The 21,338-nt window shown below is 58.8% G+C and overlaps 1 protein-coding gene across 2 annotated transcripts; it reads left to right on the forward strand.

Annotated features, from left to right (window-relative positions):
• The first annotated feature begins 202 nt into the window (after positions 1 to 202).
• On the forward strand, positions 203 to 16,755 carry C16H15orf39 (chromosome 16 C15orf39 homolog). 2 transcript variants are annotated; one of them, XM_019011206.3, is made up of 5 exons: positions 203 to 316; positions 3,468 to 3,742; positions 6,552 to 6,650; positions 10,582 to 13,407; positions 15,338 to 16,755. In XM_019011206.3, exons 4-5 carry the CDS (start codon positions 10,632 to 10,634, stop codon positions 15,703 to 15,705), a joined length of 3,144 nt encoding a protein of 1,047 aa, XP_018866751.1. In that variant the 5' UTR covers positions 203 to 316; positions 3,468 to 3,742; positions 6,552 to 6,650; positions 10,582 to 10,631; the 3' UTR covers positions 15,706 to 16,755. The 2 variants fall into 2 exon arrangements, with proteins under 2 accessions (XP_018866751.1, XP_004056588.1); XM_004056540.4 differs by lacking the exons at positions 203 to 316; positions 3,468 to 3,742 and having other exon boundaries at positions 6,473 to 6,650.
• The last annotated feature ends 4,583 nt before the right edge of the window (positions 16,756 to 21,338 follow it).

Consider the following 21,338-nt stretch of genomic DNA (forward strand, 5'->3'; position numbering starts at 1 on the left):
AGTCTAAGGTGAGATGATAACAGGGAGTTTCTGAAGCACTGTACCCCTACTCTGGGGAGCAGGAGGCCTCCTGACCGTGACCCCAGTCTCCCGCCCTGCTTGGCTGCTCACCTCCCGCCTCAGCAGCAGCGCCGCTGTGCCAGCCCTGAGCCAGAGCCAAGCCCTCCTTGGACGCGGTTGCCTGGTAACCAGCCCTAAGTGACGGCAACCCCAGCGGGCTGCTAATGAAGGGGCAGCAGCCAACCACCTGGCCAGACCCAGCCGCCTCAGCCAGCCTTAGAAAGTCTTCCACGATAGTCCACCTGGCCTGCCCACGGTAGGAGGGGAGGGTGCCCCAGCACTGGGGGAGGGGACATGGTGGGGCAAGGAGGAGCTGGGTTGGCGGCCCCCCAAAACCTTTGAACTGGGGATCTGGGGGAAGGTGACTCCCGATGAAGGCCAAGGCTTGACCAAAGCGAGGGGCGGGCACTGGGCTGGAGTCAGGGCTGTGGGTAGGGCCCGCCCAGGCCCAGGCCTAGGCCCCAACCACCACCCTGGAAACAGCTGTGATGGCTCTGCCCAGGGCGCCGAGGCCGGGGGAGGGGATCTCCAGGGAGAGGCCCTGGATGGGGAGAGGAGGTGATGAGGGTGGCTGGCAGGAGTCCAGGCTCTGGGTAGGGGAGCAGCTCCTGCAGCACAGGGGGAAATGCATCAGCCCCTCCCCTCTTTGCAGGGGTCCCCCTCCTCTTCTCCTCACACCCCTACCCCAGGCTGATGGCCTCCAAGGAGGAGGCTGCAGGCAGCATGAGGCAGGCAGGTGGAGCTCGGCCAGGTGTTTTTCCATCCTAGGTCTGAGAGGGGAGGAGGGGATAGAGAGGCAGTGGCAGAACCAGGAGGAGGCCTGGTGTATGGACTGGACAGGCCTTCAGGAGACCTGGGTTCTGGAGCTGCCTGCCTGAGACCCCAGGCAGGTAGCTGGCCCTCTCTGCGTCTCATTTTCCCATGTTGAAATAGGGGCTAGAAACAGGCTACTGCTGGTGTCATGGGTCCTAAGAGGCTGAGAGGGGGAGTCCAGGGGCTTTAGGGGAGCTCTGGGCAGCAGAGGTTCCTTCAGGCTCTCATCTCTGGGCCTGGGTAGGTTTTTCTGCCTTTCTTCCCTTTCAGATGTGCATAGCCCTCCTTCACCATTAAACCTTCACTCCATAACTACAGCCTGACTCAGCCCTGTAGTGGGCACTAGAGTCACAGCCCAAGGGCAGACCCAGGCCCCACCCTGGAGGAGGTCCCTCCCCAGTATAAGAGAGAAGCCAGGCTTATAGCCAGGCAATTTCAGCACAGGGAGCTGAGGCTAAAATGGAGGTGAGTTCAAAATGCTCTGGGACCTCAGAAGAGATGACCAAACCCAGCCTGGAGCTCAGGGAAGGCTTCCTGGAGGAGGGATCCCAAGCTGATTTTTTTTTTTTGACGGGGGCTGTGTCGGGTCTTGGTTTGCTGCCCAGCCTGAAGTGCAGTGACCTGATCACAGCTTAGTGCAGCCTGAACCTCCTGGGTTCAAGTCATCCTCCCACCTCGGCCTCCCGAGTAGCTGGGACCACAGGTGTGTGCCACCATGCCTGGAAATTTTTTTTATTTGTCCTGCTCTGTTGCCCAGGCCAGTCTTGAACTCCTGGGCTCAAGTGATCCTCCAGCCTCTGCCTTCCAAAGTGTGGGAGGATTTCAGGCATGAGCTACCGTGCCCAGCCTCTGAGCTGAGTCTGAAAGGCCAACAGGAATTAGCAAGGAAAGCCAGACAAGCAGCCAAGGCAGACGGAGAGCATATTCCAAAGTGTGGAGGTGTGACCTGAAAGGAAACTTGGCTGGCTGGGGAGACAATCGGGACAATCAGGAGACATGCCAAAGCCAGATTGGGGAACTGGAACCTGAGGCCACCGAGGAACCACAGGAGACTCCAAGCTAGGAGTGACCAGTTAGACACAGGCATTAGAAAGCTCTCTGTGGAGGCAGGCAGGGAATATTTCCTGCTGCCTCCAGCACCAAGCCTCCAATGGCTGGGCTTTGGCACAGCCAGAGTGAGACATCACAGTCCCACCCTCCCTGAGTCCAAGGCCCAGCAGTCCTGTTCCTGAGGCCTCTCTCCCACTGTGGCAGACCCACCTCCACACAAGCACCCATCTCACTGGAGGCAATGGTCTGTTTGAAGTCTGGGAGACAGCACTGGGACCCATCTACTGCTGTACCCTCAATGCCAGCATAAAACCTGGAGATCCTCAATATGTGACAGAAGGAAGGATGGGAAGGAGAGAAGGAAAATCAGCCCACCCTAGCTGTTAATTAAAGAATGTTCCCCTCCTCTGCAGGAGTCCCTAAATCTTTTTTTTTTTTTTTTTGAGATACAGTCTCACTCTGTTGCCCAGGCTAGAGTGCAGAGGCACGATCTCAGCTCACTGCAACCTCTGCCTCCCGGGTTCAAGTGCCTCTGCCTCCTGAGTAGCTGGGATTACAGGCTTGTGCACCACGCCGGCTAATTTTTGTTTTTTAGTAGACATGGGGTTTCCCCATGTTGGCCAGGCTGATCTCAAACTCCTGACCTTAAGTGATCTGTCTGCCTCAGCCTCCCCAAGTGCTGGGATTAAAGGCGTGAGCCACTGCACCTGGCCAGGGTCCCTAAATTATTGTGCATGGTTTTTTGTTGTTGTTGTTGTTGTTTTCCTAGCCAACAGTCCAGCAGATGCAGTCTTCCAGAGGGGCCCAGTGAAAGCCTGCCCCACTTCTCAGTCTTAGGGCCTCCCCTCTGAGCAAGTCTGATTTTCTCTGGAGGTAGTGGGGGGCTCCTTCGGAGTTCGAGAGGCTCCCACTCCCTGCTCACTGTGGCAAAGCAGCAGGCTGCCCCCACCCCCAGCCTCCCCTGCAGAAGGATGCCCTGATTTCCCAGTACACCTTTGGAAAGTGGCTCACCTCACCCCAATGAGACCCCATGGCCCTGTCCTCCTGCCCAGGTCCTATCCAACCCAGATCCCTACGACGCTCTGAGTCCATGCTGATGGCCACCGACGCAGCCCAGCTTCAGGCTCTGCTTGCTTTAGTGGCAGCAGGTTCCTGAACAAAAATTGTGTCTGAGCCCTCCCTCAGAAGGCACTGGAGTCACACAGTCCTCCAGGGACAATCCTAGCTCTCCATTTCTTGGCTATGTGGACAAGTGGCCTCCCCCTCCTCCTCTAGAGCTACTGTTACTGGTTGAGAGTAGTTGCCCAGGTTCTTGGTGTTTTGAACAAAGAATTGGACAAAAGGCACAAGCAAGGCAGCAAAACCTCCAGCAAGAGGCTCAGGAGCACTGGTTACAGAATTTTCTGGGGTTTATATACCCTCTAGAGGTTTCCCATTGGTTCACCCTAGTGGCCTGCAACCAGTCTGATTGGTTGAAGAGTAGGCCCACAACCAGTCTGATGGGTTGTGGGAGGGGACCAATCAGAGGCACTTTCACTTTCCAGCTGCCACTCAGCAACTGCCATACAGCAAAAGGAGGGATTGCAACTACGATGCAGCAACTGCCACCTTGAAAGAGAAGGGGTTGAAGAGTAGTCTCTAATATCCAGCACCAGTTGGCCTTAGGTTCCCTGCCTCCAGACCTTATTCTCCTGCAACATCGCCACTGGTTGAAACCTTACTACAAATCAAGCTCTGAAGTCACTGGAGCCCTGTAGCAAGTCATGTCCCTGTAACGATGAGTGAGCTGAGAGCTAAGGGGCTTGCCTAAACCACACAGGTCAGTGGATCAAACCTCAGTGTGCTTGTTTTTCAAACTCCTGCTTCACATGGTTGTAAGAATTAAATGAGATATCAATTATCTCATAGATAGATGTAGGAGCTCCATGCCCAACCACTGACACTGAGATATTCCTCTTCTGGGAGGGGAGAGGGAGCAATGAGGAAGTAGAGGGCAGACAGGGCAGCAAAAACAGTCTGAGGGGCCTCTCTGGAGGAGGCAGTGTCTATAGCTGGGTCTGCAAGGATGGAAGGGGGCATTGCTGTGTGTCTTAGGGAAAGGTGCCATACTTCTCGTTTCTCTGCCTGTAGAGTAGCTGCCAGCTCCACCTCACACGCCTCTGGGGTAAGGGAGCTCCTCCAAGGAAGGAGATTTGTAAATAGCAGGTGTGGCCTCATTAGAGGGAGCACCATTGTTATTAATAACCATAAAATAATGAGCCAAGGCTCAGGATCTGACCTTTTACCTTGCATTCCCAGGGAGCCAGGAGAAGTAACTGGTGTCTGGGGTGGGGTGGAAGAGGAGTGTGTGTGTTGCATGTGAAACCTGGGCAGACCTGGTAGTGGTGGGGGTGGGGTGGGGTGAGAAGAAACCTCCTTTTTACACTACTTTCTTTTTCTGTGTTAACTCCACTCGGGAAGGCCATATAAGGACAGACTGTTCCCTTCTCTGCTTTTATTCACACTATTCCTTCTGATTAGAATATCACATCTCTGCAAGACCACAGTCCTGATAAAAACATGTGGAGCTCCCAAGGCAGTTATCTTGTATTGATTGCCTTCATTCTCTATAGGCTCCACAGACGACCATTGGCATAGGGAGGAAAATGGCAAGGTCAGAGCCTTCAGGAGCTCATAGTCTGGGGACACTCTATGAGCTTCCTAGAGTTTACAAGCAATTTCCCACACTGATGTTGGCCGACACCACAGTTGCTAAGGCAGGTCTCTCACTGCTCCCTTTTTGCAATGAGGAAATTTGAGGCTCAGAAAGTTACAAAGTAGCTCCCAAGTCCCCCAGTGTTGCCTCCTTTCTTTGGCAGTCCAGGGTGTTTAAGTGATGCCGAAAAGGAATAGACATACTGTTGAGTGGGGCTGCCGTCTGTGTGAGGTGTCCCTGAATTAACACAAGGCTCAGCAGTGCTGCAAATCTTAACTAGCCCCTATTGTCTCAGATGGCTGCTCATCCTGGCCTGGTTGGGTCCCATTGCAACTCAGGGAAATCGGAGAGACCACTGGGCACATCTGAGCACACAATCGGAGCGTCCTAGACCCCAAGGGCTAAGAACACAGCCCTCCTTCCACCCCACTAGCAGGGCAGGGACAGGGTCGCCGGCGCGGTGCTGGAGGAGGAGGGGCGAGCAGAGTTGGTAAGGGGCAAGAGCAGTGAATAGCCTGTGACCCACGGGGCTGCAGGCTGGGGTTAAGGGTATGATGTTTGGTGTGACCCCTAGCTGTCCGCACGCAGATGTATTTTCCTGACGCTAAGGTGTGGCTGCAGGAAGAGCCCCAGGCTGGGAGCCAGGAGATCTGGGATTTTGTACCAGCCTGCTGTGTGACCTGGGGAAAGCCCCAACCCTCTCTGAGTGTCTCCTCCCTATATGGTTCCCGACTCTATTTCTAAGGTCCTTCCAGCTCTAAATGAAATGACACTCTCCCCCCACCTCCCGCCCCCGCTTCCCAGGTGACCTCACTTCCTCTTCCTACCTGCAGCGCCCAGCCCCTCCTCCTCAGCTCCAGCTGCTCCAGCTGCTTGGTGATTCTTGGAACCTGCAGCCTCAGGCCTGCTCTGCTCTGACTCAGGCAGAACTTACCTTTGGGATCTGAGGGGATAGTTTTGCTTCCTGAACTGACTCTGACCTTTGGCATGTCCACCTGCCCTCCCCTCCCCCACCGCACACACCTGTTCCCAGTCCTGGGGCAGCCCAGGAGCTTTGACGGACCAGATTCCTTCAGATAAAGTAGCAGCACTGAGGGGCTCTCATCCACAGTCAGATGGCCCAGGGAGAGGCACCCCTTCCCCCCCTCCAGCCTCTCTGCAACACACCATTCCTGGGTGGGTGTGCTCCACTCCACCCGCCTCACAGGCTGCGCGCCGGTCTGCCTCATGGAGGGAGCCTCACCCAGGCTACTTTGCAAATCCCCCAGCACCCTCATTCCCGGCCCTTCCAGGGATGGGGAGATCGCCGCTTCCTCAGACAGTTGCCGTGCCCTAGCAGGAGTCTGGAAATTGCCCTCATTGACTACAACGAAATGAGGGGACAGATCAAGGAGCCCTTCTCCAGCCCCCTAATACACTAGTGCTGGACAGGGGAATGCCGGCACCTACTGTGTGCCAGATATTTGCAAATACCCTTTTCCAAGCTTACACCGCCACCGCTATGAGGAAGACGGAATTCCACTTTTGCAAATAAGGAAACTGAAGCTCAGCGAGGTCAAGTGGCAGGCGCAAGGTCACATCGCAGCAAGTGGCAGTGAATGAACGATCTAAGGGAGCGACTGAGGGCGCGTGACGGGCCCGCCGGGCACTGGTTCGTGGAGCGTGGCGGTTACGGGCGGTGCACAGAGCCCGCGGCCCGCTCCTGGCGAGCTGGCCCCACGCGGGCCCTCCGCACCCGCTGCCTACAGGAGCGCAGGCTCCCAGAGGCGGGGCCGGGCTCTTCCCCACCCTGCGAGTCGCCCCGCCCCCGCCCCCGCCCCCGCCCCGCCCCCAGCCCGCCCCGGCCGGGACCGCAGACGGCGCCCGGCGGCGGCGCGAACGGCAGCGAGGAGGGTTGCTCCGGGCTTGGTGCTGACTGCGACTTCCTGCGCAGGGCCCGGTCGGACTAGGACCCGCGGCCTGAGAGACGCTGGAGGATGCGGACGCGGAGGCGGCCTGGGGTAGCGGCGTTGGGAGTCCTGGCGCTCTGCAGGTAGGAGCTCGCCCGCTCGGCGGGCGCGGAAACTTGGGCCGACTTTGCGGGCGGCGCATGGGGAAGGGGCGGGTGGCGCTGCCCCAGGGCGCCCCTACCGGCCGGCCCGGGGACTGAGCGAGCCGCGCCTGGGCCGAGGGGCTGCGGCTTCTGGCTGCCGCCGGCCCCCCGCGAACGGGCTGCGGGGCAGGGGTGGCGCTGCTGCTCCGACTTTCCCCGGACTTCGAGGCTCCCGGGACCTGGTAGCGCTCTGGGTCTCCGGCGGAGAACAGGCGCCTAATCTGGCGAGAAGGAACTCAGGCCGAGCCCTCCGGCCTCCCGCAGGACCCTGTCACGTGGATTGCTGGGGGATGGCGTTGAGGGGGAGGTATGGGGACAAGGGGGCACAGGAGGGCTGGGCCTGGGGGCGCTGGGCGCTGAGGCGCCGCGGGGCCCTGGACGCGCCCTGCTGGGATGGGGCGGCCCTGCGGTTTTCTCGCCACCTCTTGACTCACCCCTCTGGCCTCAGCCCAGGCTGGCGGGATCGCCCTGAGGCGGAGGCTGCCCAGACCCTGTCGCCGGGCCGCCCCTGTTCCGGGACCTCCCGCCGGTCTGCGGGCGTCGGTGTGGGGCTGGGTGCGCGGGCCTGCCTGCGTGCACACGTATGCCCGGGGCCCGAGCGAGGGGAGAGCGCAGTTCTGGAATGGCGTGTGTGCAGATGTGGGCCATGCACGTACGTGCAGGCACGGGTTTGCATGCGTGGCGGCGGCCTGTGTGTCAGCCTGCTGGATGCACGTGCGTCTCGGCGCCGCCGGGAGGAGCTTGGGGACACCCGGAAGCCCGCCAGGTCCGGTGCGGCGGCAGCCTCTAAGCGAAGTCGGCTGTGGGCCCTAGGCACCCGAGTTATGCTCAGGGCGGGTAGGGGAAAGGGGATAGAGACCGATCCCGTTCGCTTTCCCCTCCACTGGAGACTTTGGGCTGCCCCAGGTTGGGTTGTAGCGTCTGGAGAGCCCAGAGCCTCAGGTAGGGAAGGTGGGAGATGGGAGAACACTCGGCGAGGCCCGATCCAGCCCTCCAGGAGAATCCAGATGCTGGCCACAATTGGGCAGGAATCGCGCTCTTCTTCCTGGTCTTTGCCATCGGCCATCCCGAGGCCCCTAGAAGGTGAAAGTGGGAACAGAGAGCTGTTTCCTTTCCCACTGCGTAAGGCAGGGGCGGTGCTGCGGTGGTGGGCTCTTCTCCGGGACCCTGGCCTGGGTTCTGGCTGAGTGACGTTGGAGCTTGGCAGAGGATCAACAGAGCTGCCTCTCAAGGATGACCTGAGCCTGCTCCCTGGGCACCTGCCCTGTCCGATAGCTTGCTTGCCTCAGTATGGGTCAGGGAAGGAGGCACCTACATTTTGGCAACTGTCTTGAGTGGAGGAGGAGTCTCCCTTGAGGGAGTGTATCCTGGGCTTTCCACCTCCTACTGGCAGGAGATCAGGTCATTCCCACACTCCTAAGAGTTCTCTGTTGGCTCCCTGAAGCCGCCACCCCTCCCACAAAGACTCCTGAGGGTCCCAGGTGGTGTCCTGTCTATTGACTGGGTCCCAGATAGGGGCCTCAAGAAGTCTCCAGAGCAAAGAGTATTCCATGGGCTGAGACCCAGGAGAGAGGGACTCCTGGGGTTGGGGTGGGGACCCAGCAGACCCCAAGGAGCATGTGGGGGAGGTGAGACCAAAGTCAGTACTTAACCCAGAGTGTCCCAAGGGTGGGAGTGGGGAGGATCCACACTTCAAAACCCTACAGTTCCTTCTCACAGCATTGCTGTGGAGTGAGATGGGGGCTTTCACCCCTCGATAGCAGGTTTCTATCATAGGACACTGCTGTTGGGACTGTCACCTGTGTCCTAATGGCCCCTCCGTGTCTTCTCTAGGCTGGCCTGAGGTGTGGGGTTCTGTCCAGGAGATGAACCAGCTTGCTTTCTGAGTCTGCCTTGGTGGAAGTGGGCATTGGCCCCCACACTAGCCTTGCCTTTTCTAACCCCAAAATGTGCCGGTCTAACTCAGCCTGTGGCTGTCATTGGCTCCAACCAGAAGAAGCAAGGAGAGGGCTGGTCCTTGCTTGCCAGTCACTGAAACCTGTGACACTTTGCCCTAATCATAGCAAGATTGAGCTAGGTGGTCCTTTCTAAGCTACTGAGAGTTTCCAGGAGCAGGGTGCTGGCTGGGGGAGGTAGAGGTAGGTCAGTGTGGCCTGAGCAGACGGGCTTCAGATGAGCCCCTAACGGGTTACTGGGTGCCTGCTGCCCCGAGGGGCCTCAGTCCCCATCCTTCCTTGGTCTTGTCTTAGAGCTTTGTCTTTTTTCAGCACATAGTTTTTCCATCAATACAATGGGAGTAGTGGCTAAGTAGCACTCTGGCCCCTGGGGCCTCCCTCCCTGGACTTTTTTCTTTTCTTTTCTTGTTTTTTTTTTTTTGTTTTTTGGTTTTTGGTTTTTTTGAGGTGGAGTCTCGCTCTGCTGCCCAGGCTGGAAGTGCAGTAGCACAATCTTGGCTCACTGCAACCTCTGCCTCCTGAGTTCACGCAATTCTCCTGCCTCAGCCTTCTGCGTAGCTGGGATTACAGGCATGCACAACCATGCCTGGCTAATTTTTTTGTATTTTTAGTAGAGACAGCGTTTCACCATGTTGGTCAGGTTGGTCTTGAACTCCTGACCTCAAATGATCCGCCCACCTCGGCTTCCCAAAGTGCTGGGATTGCAGGTGTGAGCCACAGCACCTAGCCACCTCCCTGGACTTTCACACACGCCCCTGACGCTGTCTTGCCCCCGCCCTACCATGTGCCTAGGAATCGCCATCTGCAGCTTGGGGGCTGGGGGTGGATCCAGGCTCCTCATGCTCTGGGACCTTCATGCTGGTGCTGCAGCACCATCTGCTGGGCTGCCCTGACTCCTGCGGAGGGGGAGGAGTGGGGCGAGAGGGGTGTGGCTTGTACAGACTGATGTCCCCAGTTACCTCTCCTAGGGGACTGCTCTCCAGAGCCAAGTCCAGTATCTCAGCATTGGCTTTGGGCCTAGGGACCTGGGCTGGAGGCCCGACTCTGTCATTTTTGACAAGATCAACAGATCAGAGGACTGTCACAAGAAATCTGTGAATTTGTAGACAATACTCAGATTCCATGTTTTGGCTGCAGTGGGCATCACTGTGGCATCTTGGAATAGGACCCTGTGGTGGGAGGCAGGAGGCCTGCTTCTCGTGTCTATTTCATTGGTGACTTTGGGATGAATGGGTCTCCTCATCTGTATATGAGGGGGTGGCGGCAGGGTATGTCAAGTGACCCTGAGACCCAGTGCCCCTACAAATTCTGAAATCCCAAGAAGGAGGGGATCTTGGGAGTTGTATGGAGGAAAATCGAACAGAAGGGGCTCCTGGAGTAGGGATGGGTGGGGGTTCTGTGTAGAATAATTCATTAAACAAAGGGTTCTGCAGCTTAAAATATACAAGTTGGGGTCAGGTGCAGTAGGTGGTTCATGCCTGTGATCTCAGCACTTTGGGAGGCCAAGATGGGAGGATCACATGAGTCCAGGAGTTCAAGACCAGCCTGGGCAACATAGTAAGACCCTGTTTCTACAAAAAATACTAAAATGAGCCGGGCGTGGTAGCAGGCACCTGTGGTCCCAGCAACCTGGGAGTTGGGAGAATCACTTGAGCCCAGGAGATTGAGACTGCGGTGAGCCAAGTTCATGTCATTGCACTCCAACCCGGGCAACAGAGTGAGACCCTGCCTCAAAAAAATACATACACAAGCTGGAAACCTCTGTCACGTGGCTCGTGCACTCACAGTCTTAACTGAGCATCAATTAAGCGCCAGGTTCTTAGGTGTAGCAGTGAGCTGATGAGAGCAGCAGCCCTCTGTTGCTTTGCCTGTAGCCTGTTTTCCTGACAGCCCCTGCCTTTCTCTCTCTATCCCAGGTCAGAAGTTGAGTAGCAGAGGCCTAGGAGGGCTCGAAGCCTTCACAGCGATGGCAGAGAAGCGACCCCTGAGAACCCTGGGGCCTGTGATGTATGGCAAGCTGCCCCGCTTAGAGACAGACTCCGGGCTCGAGCACAGCCTGCCCCACTCTGTTGGTAACCAGGATCCCTGCACCTACAAGGGGTCCTACTTCTCCTGCCCCATGGCGAGTACTCCTAAGGCCGAGTCTGAGCAGTTGGCGTCCTGGACCCCATACCCACCCTTGTACTCTACCGGTATGGCAGGACCCCCACTTCAGGCGGACAACCTGCTGACCAACTGCCTGTTCTACCGCTCGCCAGCAGAAGGCCCTGAGAAGATGCAGGACTCCAGCCCTGTTGAGCTCCTGCCCTTCAGTCCCCAGGCTCACTCCTACCCAGGCCCACCACTGGCAGCACCCAAACCTGTCTACCGCAACCCTCTGTGCTATGGGCTCTCAACTTGCCTGGGGGAAGGAGCAGTGAAGAGGCCACTGGATGTTGACTGGACTCTGGCGACTGGGCCCCTGTTGCCCTCAGCTGACCCACCCTGCTCTCTGGCCCCAGCTCCTAGCAAGGGCCAGACTCTGGATGGCACCTTCTTGCGGGGGGTGCCAGCTGAGGGGTCCAGTAAAGACTCCTCAGGGAGCTTCTCCCCATGCCAGCCCTTCCTGGAGAAATATCAGACCATCCACAGCACGGGCTTCCTGGCCTCCAGGTACACAGGTCCTTACCCTAGGAACTCCAAGCAAGCAATGTCTGAGGGGCCCTCAAGTCCTTGGACCCAGCTGGCCCAGCCCCTGGGGCCACCCTGTCAGGACACCGGGCCCACCCACTACCCACCACCCCACCACCCACCACCCCACCCTCCACAGGCCCTGCCTTGCCCTCCAGCCTGTCGCCACCCAGAGAAGCAGGGCAGCTACAGCCCAGCACTCCCACTGCAGCCTCTGGGGGGCCACAAGGGGACCGGGTACCAGGCTGGTGGGCTGGGCAGCCCCTACCTGAGGCAGCAGGCAGCCCAGGCACCTTACATTCCCCCGCTGGGGCTGGACGCTTACCCCTACCCCTCTGCCCCTCTCCCAGCACCCTCTCCAGGCCTCAAGCTGGAGCCGCCTCTCGCTCCACGGTGCCCATTGGACTTTGCCCCCCAGACACTGAGTTTTCCTTTTGCCCGGGATGACCTCTCTCTCTATGGAGCATCCCCTGGGCTTGGAGGGACACCACCTTCCCAGAACAATGTGCGGGCTATGCCACAGCCCAGTGCCTTCCAGAGGGCATGCCAGCCTTTGCCAGCGAGCCAGCCCTGCTCAGAGCCTGTGAGGCCTGCACAGGAAGCCGAAGAGAAGACCTGGCTGCCCAGCTGCAGGAAAGAGAAGCTCCAGCCCCGGCTCAGTGAGCACTCTGGGCCGCCCATCGTCATCCGAGACAGTCCAGTTCCCTGTACCCCCCCAGCACTGCCCCCCTGTGCCCGGGAGTGCCAGTCGCTTCCACAGAAGGAGGGCGCAAGGCCACCCAGCTCTCCACCAATGCCTGTCATTGACAATGTCTTCAGCCTGGCCCCCTACCGTGACTATCTGGATGTGCCGGCACCCGAGGCCACAACTGAGCCTGACTCTGCCACAGCTGAGCCTGACTCAGCCCCAGCCACCAGTGAAGGTCAGGACAAAGGCTGCAGGGGGACCCTGCCTGCCCAGGAGGGCCCCTCAGGGAGTAAACCCCTAAGGGGCTCACTTAAGGAGGAGGTAGCCCTGGATTTGAGTGTGAGGAAGCCCACAGCAGAGGCCTCCCCTGTCAAGGCTTCCCGTTCTGTGGAGCATGCCAAGCCTACTGCAGCCATGGATGTGCCAGATGTGGGCAACATGGTGTCAGATCTGCCAGGCCTGAAAAAGATAGACACAGAAGCACCAGGCTTGCCTGGGGTGCCAGTGACCACAGATGCCATGCCAAGGACCAACTTCCACAGCTCTGTGGCCTTCATGTTCCGAAAGTTCAAGATCCTCCGTCCGGCACCTTTGCCTGCAGCCGTGGTCCCGTCCACGCCCACCTCAGCTCCTGCTCCCACACAGCCTGCACCCACCCCCACATCTGGGCCCATTGGACTGCGGATTCTCGCTCAACAGCCCTTGTCCGTGACCTGCTTCAGCCTGGCACTGCCCAGCCCTCCAGCCGTAGCTGTGGCCTCCCCTGCCCCTGCTCCAGCTCCATCCCCTGCTCCGGCTCGAGCTCAGGCTCCAGCTTCAGCCCGGGATCCAGCTCCAGCTCCAGCTCCAGTTGCAGGCCCTGCTCCAGCATCTACTTCAGCCCCAGGGGACTCCCCGGAGCAGCATTTTACAGGACTACACGCGTCCCTGTGTGATGCTATTTCTGGCTCTGTCGCCCACTCTCCTCCAGAGAAGCTTCGCGAGTGGCTAGAGACGGCTGGGCCCTGGGGCCAGGCTGCGTGGCAGGACTGCCAGGGTGTGCAGGGGCTGCTGGCCAAGCTGCTGTCTCAGCTGCAGCGCTTCGATCGCACCCACCGGTGCCCCTTCCCCCATGTGGTGCGAGCTGGCGCCATCTTTGTGCCCATTCACCTGGTGAAGGAGCGGCTCTTCCCTCGGCTGCCACCCGCTTCTGTGGACCATGTGCTGCAGGAGCATCGTGTGGAGCTGCGGCCCACCACGCTGTCGGAGGAGCGGGCACTGCGGGAGCTCGCCCTGCCAGGCTGCACCTCACGCATGCTGAAGTTACTGGCGCTGCGCCAGCTGCCCGACATTTACCCCGACCTTCTCGGCCTGCAGTGGCGCGACTGTGTACGCCGCCAGCTGGGTGAGCATGGGGCAGCCCCAGTGGCCACCGGAGCTGTGTGAGCAAGTGACAGGTGTGTGTGCTGTGTGAGTGCGTCACAGCTGGGGCTGAGTGATTCCAAGGACTCCTGCCCGGGTAGGGGGGCTTTAGGATGGGCTCTAGGTACCCCCACCCCTTGACCCTCCAGACAATCAGTGAGCACCTTCATAGCCTCTTTTGTAGGCTTCTGAACATGCCAGCTGCTCTGTCCCCATGGAAACTCCTCGGCCTCCCCTGGTGCTGCACCTTCCTGGATTCCCTCCTCCTCTGCCTGTGCCTTCTCCATCTTTGGTGCAGTGTTTCCGGCACTCTGGTTAGGCCCTGTTTTCTAGCTGAGATAATTTCCCTGATCTCCAGCCTAGCCTCCCCTTTGTGAGCTCTAGCCCTAAATAACCCACTGCATGCTGGGCCTCAGCCCCTGGGTCTCTCTCCCACACTGAACTCATCCCAAATCACACTCCCGAGCCTTCCCCTCAGCTCACTTCCCACCACCAGTTCTTTTCCATGTCAGTGAAGGGCACCCCCTTTCACAAAGCTCCTCATGCTCTAGACCTGGTGAGGGCCACAGCTGCCTTTTTGAACGTGTAGTTTTGCAGTCCTCCCCGGCCCTTAAATACACAGAAGTGTGCCCATAAGTCGCATTGTTTTGTGGTTTGCTTTTCCTCTACTAAATGATGTCTCGTGCCTGCTGTTCTCCAGCTTGTTTTGTTTTAATGTCCTGGAGGACCACACAACTGCCGAAGTGTTGTGTGGCATGTATGATCACACTTCTTCAGCTAGGGATCTGGTGATGGGACCAAGTGGATTCTGTTACTGCCCCTCCTGCGTCAGTACACCTGGCATTGCAGCCTGAGGCTCCCTCTAGTTTTTCTCTCCCTGCTGCCTCCAACTCCACCCTCTCCCATTTCCACCGCCCAGCCTCTTCCCTGTAGAAACTGTTCCTAGTTCCATCCCCATAGTGGCAGCCTTGCCCCGGGCCCTTACCTGGTTGGGATGGGGAAGGGCCTGTGGTAGTGAGGTGCAGATAAGCTTAGGGGCTCGCTGACCAGAATCCCTGATCCCTGAATACTTACAAAATTGGAGCAGATGCCTTAATGGGATGCAAAGGAAATCCAGACTCAGGCGATCTGTTACTGAGTGAGGGTCCCACATCACTCAGGGCTGGGCTGCCCAGCTCAGTCCTCTCCCCATACAGTTGGGCTGTCTGGGGCCCAGAGAGGGTCAGGTCTGTTTCTCCTGGGCTGCCTGATCAGCAGTGGAGTCTGGGCACTCCACACAGTCCGAGGTGCTCTGACTGGAGCTTGCAACAATCGGGGGGCCTGGGAAGGAAGTGATTGAGACCAGGCTTCTGGCCTCTGGCTGAATTTTCTTGCCCCTGTCCTCACTCCCTCCCACCTTGGGGGCCGTTTTTCTCTGTGTGCCCCTAGACAGTTATCCCTGCCTTCCTTTGTTGTGGGTGGGTTCCTGTGCTCCCCCAGCATGGCTCTTAGGACTGTCCCTACCTGGGCTCGGCCTCGGGCTTGGGCTTGGTCTCTGGGGCTGGTATGGCAGAAACATGATGGCTGTCTTATATATGGCAGGGTCCTCTGTTCCCATGCCTCAGTTTTCCATCTGAGCAATGGGTATTGGACCAGGCCAATGGTTCCTGACCTGCTGAGCCCCTTTGCTCTCATCCTTGTACCCAAACAGCCTCTCCTGAGTGGTGCCCTCGTTAGCCAGAGTTCTGGTGTCACCTGGGGAGAAGCACGTCTTTTTTGCTTGGATGGTCTGGCCAGTGGGCATGTGTGGGGAAGAGTTGTGATGCCAGCCTGACTTGGGGCAGAGCAGAACCACTGTTTGGATGGCTTTGGAAGCCAGGAGGTGGGACCTGAGGGTATGGGGTCTGCAGGCTGACTATGTGTTCGTTTTCCAGGTGACTTTGACACTGAGGCTGGAGCTGTGTCCTCCTCAGAGCCCACTGTGGCCAGAGATGAGCCAGAGAGCCTAGCCCTGGCTTGGAAGTCACCGGCCCCCAAGGTCAGGAAGCCAGGCAGGAAGCCACCAACCCCTGGCCCGGAGAAAGCAGAGGCAGCTGCTGGGGAAGAGTCCTGTGGTGCCTCCCCTACCCCTGCTGCCAGTGCCAGCCCACCTGGCCCCACACTGAAGGCCCGCTTCCGCAGTCTGCTGGAGACCGCCTGGCTCAATGGCCTGGCTCTGCCCACCTGGGGCCACAAGTCCTCAAGACCAGACCGGCCCTCACCCTGCCCACAGCTGCTGGACAGCCAGAGCCATCACCTGTAGCACTGGTTGCCAGTGCTGTATGTATAGCAATCACTCTCCACCCTTCCCTTCTGCCTGCCCAGCTGCCCCGGGGCCACGAGTGGATGCTGGGGCCGGGGCTGCTCCCCTGGAGGAGTTCCATCTCTGACCCTGTGGCCCATTCAGGGTGGGCTGAAGAGCCCCTGAGCTTTTAACGTGAGGGTCTTTATTGGATAGGACCACTCCCTATTTCTTGCCTAGAGAACACACATGGGCTTTGGAGCCCGACAGACCTGGGCTTGAATCCCAGCTCGTGTTCTTGCTGCAGGACCTGGGCAAGAAACTTCACCTCTGCTGAGCCCTCACTCCCCATGTGTAAAATGGGACAACGCAACCTACCTCACAGGGTTGTTGTGGGGATGCTGCCTGATACATACCCTGTCACCATTTGGTCTCTGCTTCCTCTCTGGGACAGGGCCTAGAATTGGAGGCAGAGAACCTTCCTATAGAAAGTCTTCGTGTGTCCTAGGACTTGGCTATCGTAGAGTGGTACCTTAGGCAGTGGATGTGACTCACACTTTCAGGAGTCACCCCCCAGCATTTGGGGTTGGGTTGGCCCCACTCCAGCCTGGAGCTCCCTGAGGGAGCCTGCATTCCCTGCTCCCAATCCCCGCTACTGGTGCCGGGATGCAGCCTGGAGCTGGCGTCCTTGTTCTGGGCCTGCTGCTGCCACCCCAGGAGGCCCCAGGCCTGTCCTGAATTGACATCAGTGCTTCCCTGAACTGCCTCCCCCACCCCTGGCATTATCCCAGGAAACTTATGTTTTCTAGAAGCTAAGCAGCTGCTGGGACTCAGGGACTGGTGCAGGTAGGCTGAGTGGCAGCTCAGTCCTAGAAGGTCTCTGAAGATCTGGACTGAGGACCCTGCTGCTCCCCAAGCCAGAGCCCATCAGCCAGGCCTGCTGTGAGCCACCTGCCTGTGGAGTGCTGAGCTGAACCAAAGGCTGGCAAGCTCTGGGCCTCATTTAAGGGATTCTGATGAGCCGATGGGCCCTGGAGGCAGCCCATTAAAGCATCTGGCTCGTTTTTGGAAGTGGGGCCTGTCCGTGTGTTTGGGGATGGTGGGTTTCATGTTCCGTCACTGTGTGCTTAGCCCTTTGCTCGCAGGCTGCTCTCCCTGCTCCCAGTCCAGAAGGTGCTTCTGCACCCTTGTGCAGATGGCTGTGGCTCTGTGGACCCCTCTCACACACATGCTTGCTTGCTCTGGGAAAGCCCTCTCTCCTGAGACCCCATGGGTCCTCGTGGTTGTTGGTCTGTGGGCTACTGTCTGGTGAGAAATGCTGGTCATGAGACCCAGCACGTGCCCCTCTCCCAGGGCCAGACATGTCTTTCATGGTCTGGGTAGAACTGTTACAGCCTCCCCATTGCTGGTGACCATGCATCCCACTGACCTTAGCTTGGAGGGTGGGGGGTCGTGTGCTGGGCCCACCCTCTGGAGACCCTGCCCCTGCTGGGCTCTATTCCCCCAGAGGCTTGTTCTCAGGGCAGCGAAGGTGGCTTCCTGGGCCTCTCTTCCCACTCCCCCTGGGCCAGGGGCCAGTCCACTGGGGCTTGCTGGACCTGTGTGGCATCCTGGTGGTGGTCACTGAGCCCAGCTGCACTGTCCCTCCTGTGCCAGCCTGGCCTTAACACTAGGCTGGGATTTGGAGTGGCAGCTGCCATTGTCCCCTTCCACTGTTCATATAGGCCCAAGAAGAGCTACTGGGCTGTGAAGGGATAGGTAACCACAACACATTGTGGCTGCTGCAGTGACAACCAGGGTGGAGGGTCCTTGGGTCCCAGAAGAGGTGATACCTGAATTGGACCTTGAAGACAAATACAAAATCACATGCAAAGTGGGGTCTGGGTAGAGAGAGCCACACGTGCAGTGTCTTGGTGAGTCTGGAACAGGAAAATCCCCAGGCGAGGCTGGAGCTCCCAGAACCAGAAGGGGCAGGAGCAGGGCTTGGAAGCCTGGCTAGAAATCCAGCAACCCAGGGACTCAGTCCCACAACCTGAAGAATGGGGGTGTGGAATCATTTGACACTACTACAGGGAGGAAAGAATTGCAGTGGAGGTGGAGTTTCTGAACTCTGGGCCCCCCAGGCCCTGGGCAGGCATGGGCACCTCGTCAGCCCCATCAGTCACATCCATCTCATCGTCAGCACCTTAATGGAGTGAGCGCTTTATTCCTTTTCCTTCGGTCCTCCCTTCCCGCCGTCCTCTCCTCTCCCTCCTTCTCTTCACACCTGTGCCCCTGCTGTATGCCTGACACGCATCTTGCCAATGGTGACCAGGCAGAGTGAGGGCTCAGAACAGGTAGGGCTTCGCACCTGGGTTCCTCTGTGGCCCCAGAGGACTCAGAATGGTGCACAGGCCAGGCTGGGGTGGTGGAGAGCCAGGCCTGGCTGGAGTGAGGAGCTGCTCTGTGACAACAGCTTTATGCAGGGAGGCCCTCTCTTCCCCTGCTCCAGTCTGAGGGAAGAGACTTAACCCGGACTTGGGAGTTCTAGCCCAAGGAAGGAGATATGACAGTGTCCCAGGGACCCCCAGTCTGAGGTGGTGGGGGCAGGAACCGGACTCTGCCCAGGACTCCTAGTCTGAGGGAAGCAGCGCCCTACCTAGGGCTGCCACCCCTAGGGCAAGGAAGGAGTGAGGGCAGTGGAGTGTGCTGGCCCCGCCCCCACCCCCAAGGAGACCCGAGCAGGTCCACCTAAGAATGGGGCTCAGGTGAGACCCAGCCTCACCATGCCCCACCTGGCACCCTAGCCCAATACAAAAGGCAAAGGGCCTGGGCGGCCGGCTTTGCTGACAGGAGTGGAGCTAGCAAGGTAGTGAGTGGGAAGGATGACAGCACTGTCTTGGGGGACTCGGAGAGTAAGAGCTGGGAAGGGGAGAGGGGCTCCCTGGACAGAGTCGTCTCATAGGGAACAGCACCTCCAGCCAGGCTCAGCACTACACCACCCCAACCTGGCCTTGGCAGGGACCCTGGTGCTGAGCCCTGCTTGTCCTGAGGCCTCATTCTGCCCTGTCGCTGCTGGCAACGCCCATGCCTGGGGTGTTATCAAGACCCCAAAGCTCCTTCGTGACTCCAGATGCCTCTTTCCCTCTGTCATTCCTGGCCTCATTGATGTCCCTCTTCCCGTGAGTTTGTTCTCACTAAGGGGGTTGAGTTGAGCCAGCTGAGTCTTCCCTCAAACCTCCTTTGGGGATCCTCGGAGCAGGACCCGACTCTGACCTGACTGGCTGTGACTCTTCTCATCCTGCAGTTCTGGTGCCGGAGAAGGGAGGGCCGAACCCCGAGCCCAGCCTGCTGCCCCAGCTGGTGGTGGGAGGCGGGCCGTGGGGACGCTTTAGCCCGTGGACACGGCCTTGCTGCTGGCTATATGCTGTGCTCTCTCCATGGGCAGCTCCCCAAGACCCCACCTCCAGATACCCCCTCAGTGGGGAGTGCCCAGTGCAGCTCTTCTGGAGCCCTGTCTGCCCCGGAGATGGGAATGGGGGAATGCTGCCGAGCCCCTCCTGTCTCTCCTGCTGCACATGGACCCCTTTTCCAGGGTGGCGGGAAGCTGGGGGCCTCCTTGAGGACGCTGCTGCCTCCATGGGGACTCCAACTCTGGATGTTCTAGCTATGGCCCACTCAGAGGTGCCTGTGTCAATGAGCCCTCCACCCCTCCTGCCACAGCCCCTAGCCTCAGCCTGCCTGGCCACTCTTCCTCCCACACCCTGCCTTTGTCCAAGAGGGGCCCAGCTTCCAGGTCCCTGTGATTTTTTAGGACAATTGGAACCCAGGGTCCTAGGAAGGGGTGCTGAGCCCCTTGGAAGGACCTCAAGGGGCCTCTTCTATGATTTCTGGGTTTGTCAGGGGATCCCTTGCTTCTTCAAGAGCCTCTGAAAGCAGACCCTTTTCCTCCTCAGATTTGGATGATGGGACCAGGGCAGGCCCCTCCTGTATCCCCTAGCTCCTCTCCATATAATTCAGAACTTGGGGTCCCAAGCTTGGTGGCTGCACCTCCTCAAACCCTGTAAACCTCTTAGACCCAATCCCACTGCACCCTCAGAGGGGCTGGGGCTTCAGCTTGGGCCCTACTACACAGAAAGCTAGTGCTTCTCTGCCTCCTGCTGAGGCCTTGATGACTCCTCAGTGAGGCCTGGGCTCCCAGCTGCCTTAAATAGGCAAGAGACCCTGGAGACAGCCCCTACTCAAGGAGGCCTGGGTTCTCCAACAGACCTGGGGAGCCCGCCTGCCTTTCCACAAGGCTTGGTACCTCCCTTGGGCTAGATCTGGGGTATCCCTGTCCATCCTTTGCTGCCACCCTTCCACTTGCCACTTCCTGGCCCCGTGGACATACCAGGACCCTAGCTTCCAGAGGCCAGGTCTTCCCCAGCCCCACCGTGCCATCTGCTGCCACCATGGCATCTCTAAGCCCAGCAGGCCACAAGAGTCCCTAGCTACTAAAAGACTGGTCCCCACCAGATCTGCCCAGTGCTTCCCCAGAGGCCAGTGAGCATCCCCAGCCCCCAGCCCTTGGTAGCCCAGCCCCTTCTGGGTGTTGCCAGCTTGGAGCTTTCTTCTAGACCTGTGGATGCTATCCTATCTGGAGTTAGCTTAGACCTCTCCCCTGGCCTCCTGGGCACTTCTGGCCCTAATCCCCTGGCAGCCTGTTTTCCAACATTCCTGGGACTGGTGGGGAGGCCTCTGCCAGCTCAGCGGGTGCCCCTCTGCACACCAGACTTGCTTTCCTTGCAACCCCAGCAGGAAGCCTCATTCTTTGTGGCGTCCAGCCCACCCCTCTGATGTGGGCCCTAAACCTCCAGCTGGCCCAGCCCTGCAGAGTAGGTGCCCAAAGGTATCTTCAGCGGTTCCTGTCATGCTGGTCTCCCCCCAGGGTCCCCTTCTGGAGGCTGGCACCATAGATCTCGGCGGGGTGGGGAGTACAGCTCAGTCTCCCTTCCCCCTCACACCACTCATAGGGGGCCCTGTCCACCAAGGCCCCTGACTGCTGGGGGACCCACACCCACAGCCCCCTTCTTTCTGACTGCTGGCCCTTCCACAGCCTGAATACTCGAGCCCTGGGCAGAGGAGTAACGATCCTAGGACTGTCTTCGCAAGCAGAGAGGCTACTTGGCACCAGGCCCTGACTCCTTGGGCTGAGTTCAGCAGCAGGCGTGTCACCAAGGCCCCCTGGGCAGAAGGGGCTCAGCCCTGAGGGCCCATCACTTTCCCAGCTTTCCCACATCTGCCCAGCTTTCCCCCTGCCCCCAGCTGCTGGCAGCCCCATCTTGACTCATCCAGGGTCCTGGAGGCCACGCCAGGAAGTAGCCTGCAGCTGGAAGAAGCACCTGGTGTTTCTGCGTCGCCCAGGCTGGAGTGCAGTGGTGCGATCTCAGCTCACTGCAAGCTCCACCTCCCAGGTTCACGCAGTTCTCCCGCCTCAGCCTCCTGAGTAGCTGGGACTACAGGCTCCCACCACCACGCCTGGCTAATTTTGTTTTTGTATTTTTAGTAGAGATGGTGCTTCACCGTGTTAACCAGGATGGTCTCGATCTCCTGACCTCGTGATCTGCCTGCCTCGGCCTCCCAAAGTGCTGGGATTACAGGTGTGAGCCACCGTGCCCGGCCTCTGCATCTTTTTT

Source organism: Gorilla gorilla, chromosome 16 (genome assembly GCF_029281585.2).
Source record: "Gorilla gorilla gorilla isolate KB3781 chromosome 16, NHGRI_mGorGor1-v2.1_pri, whole genome shotgun sequence".
Taxonomy (NCBI): Eukaryota; Metazoa; Chordata; class Mammalia; order Primates; family Hominidae; genus Gorilla; species Gorilla gorilla.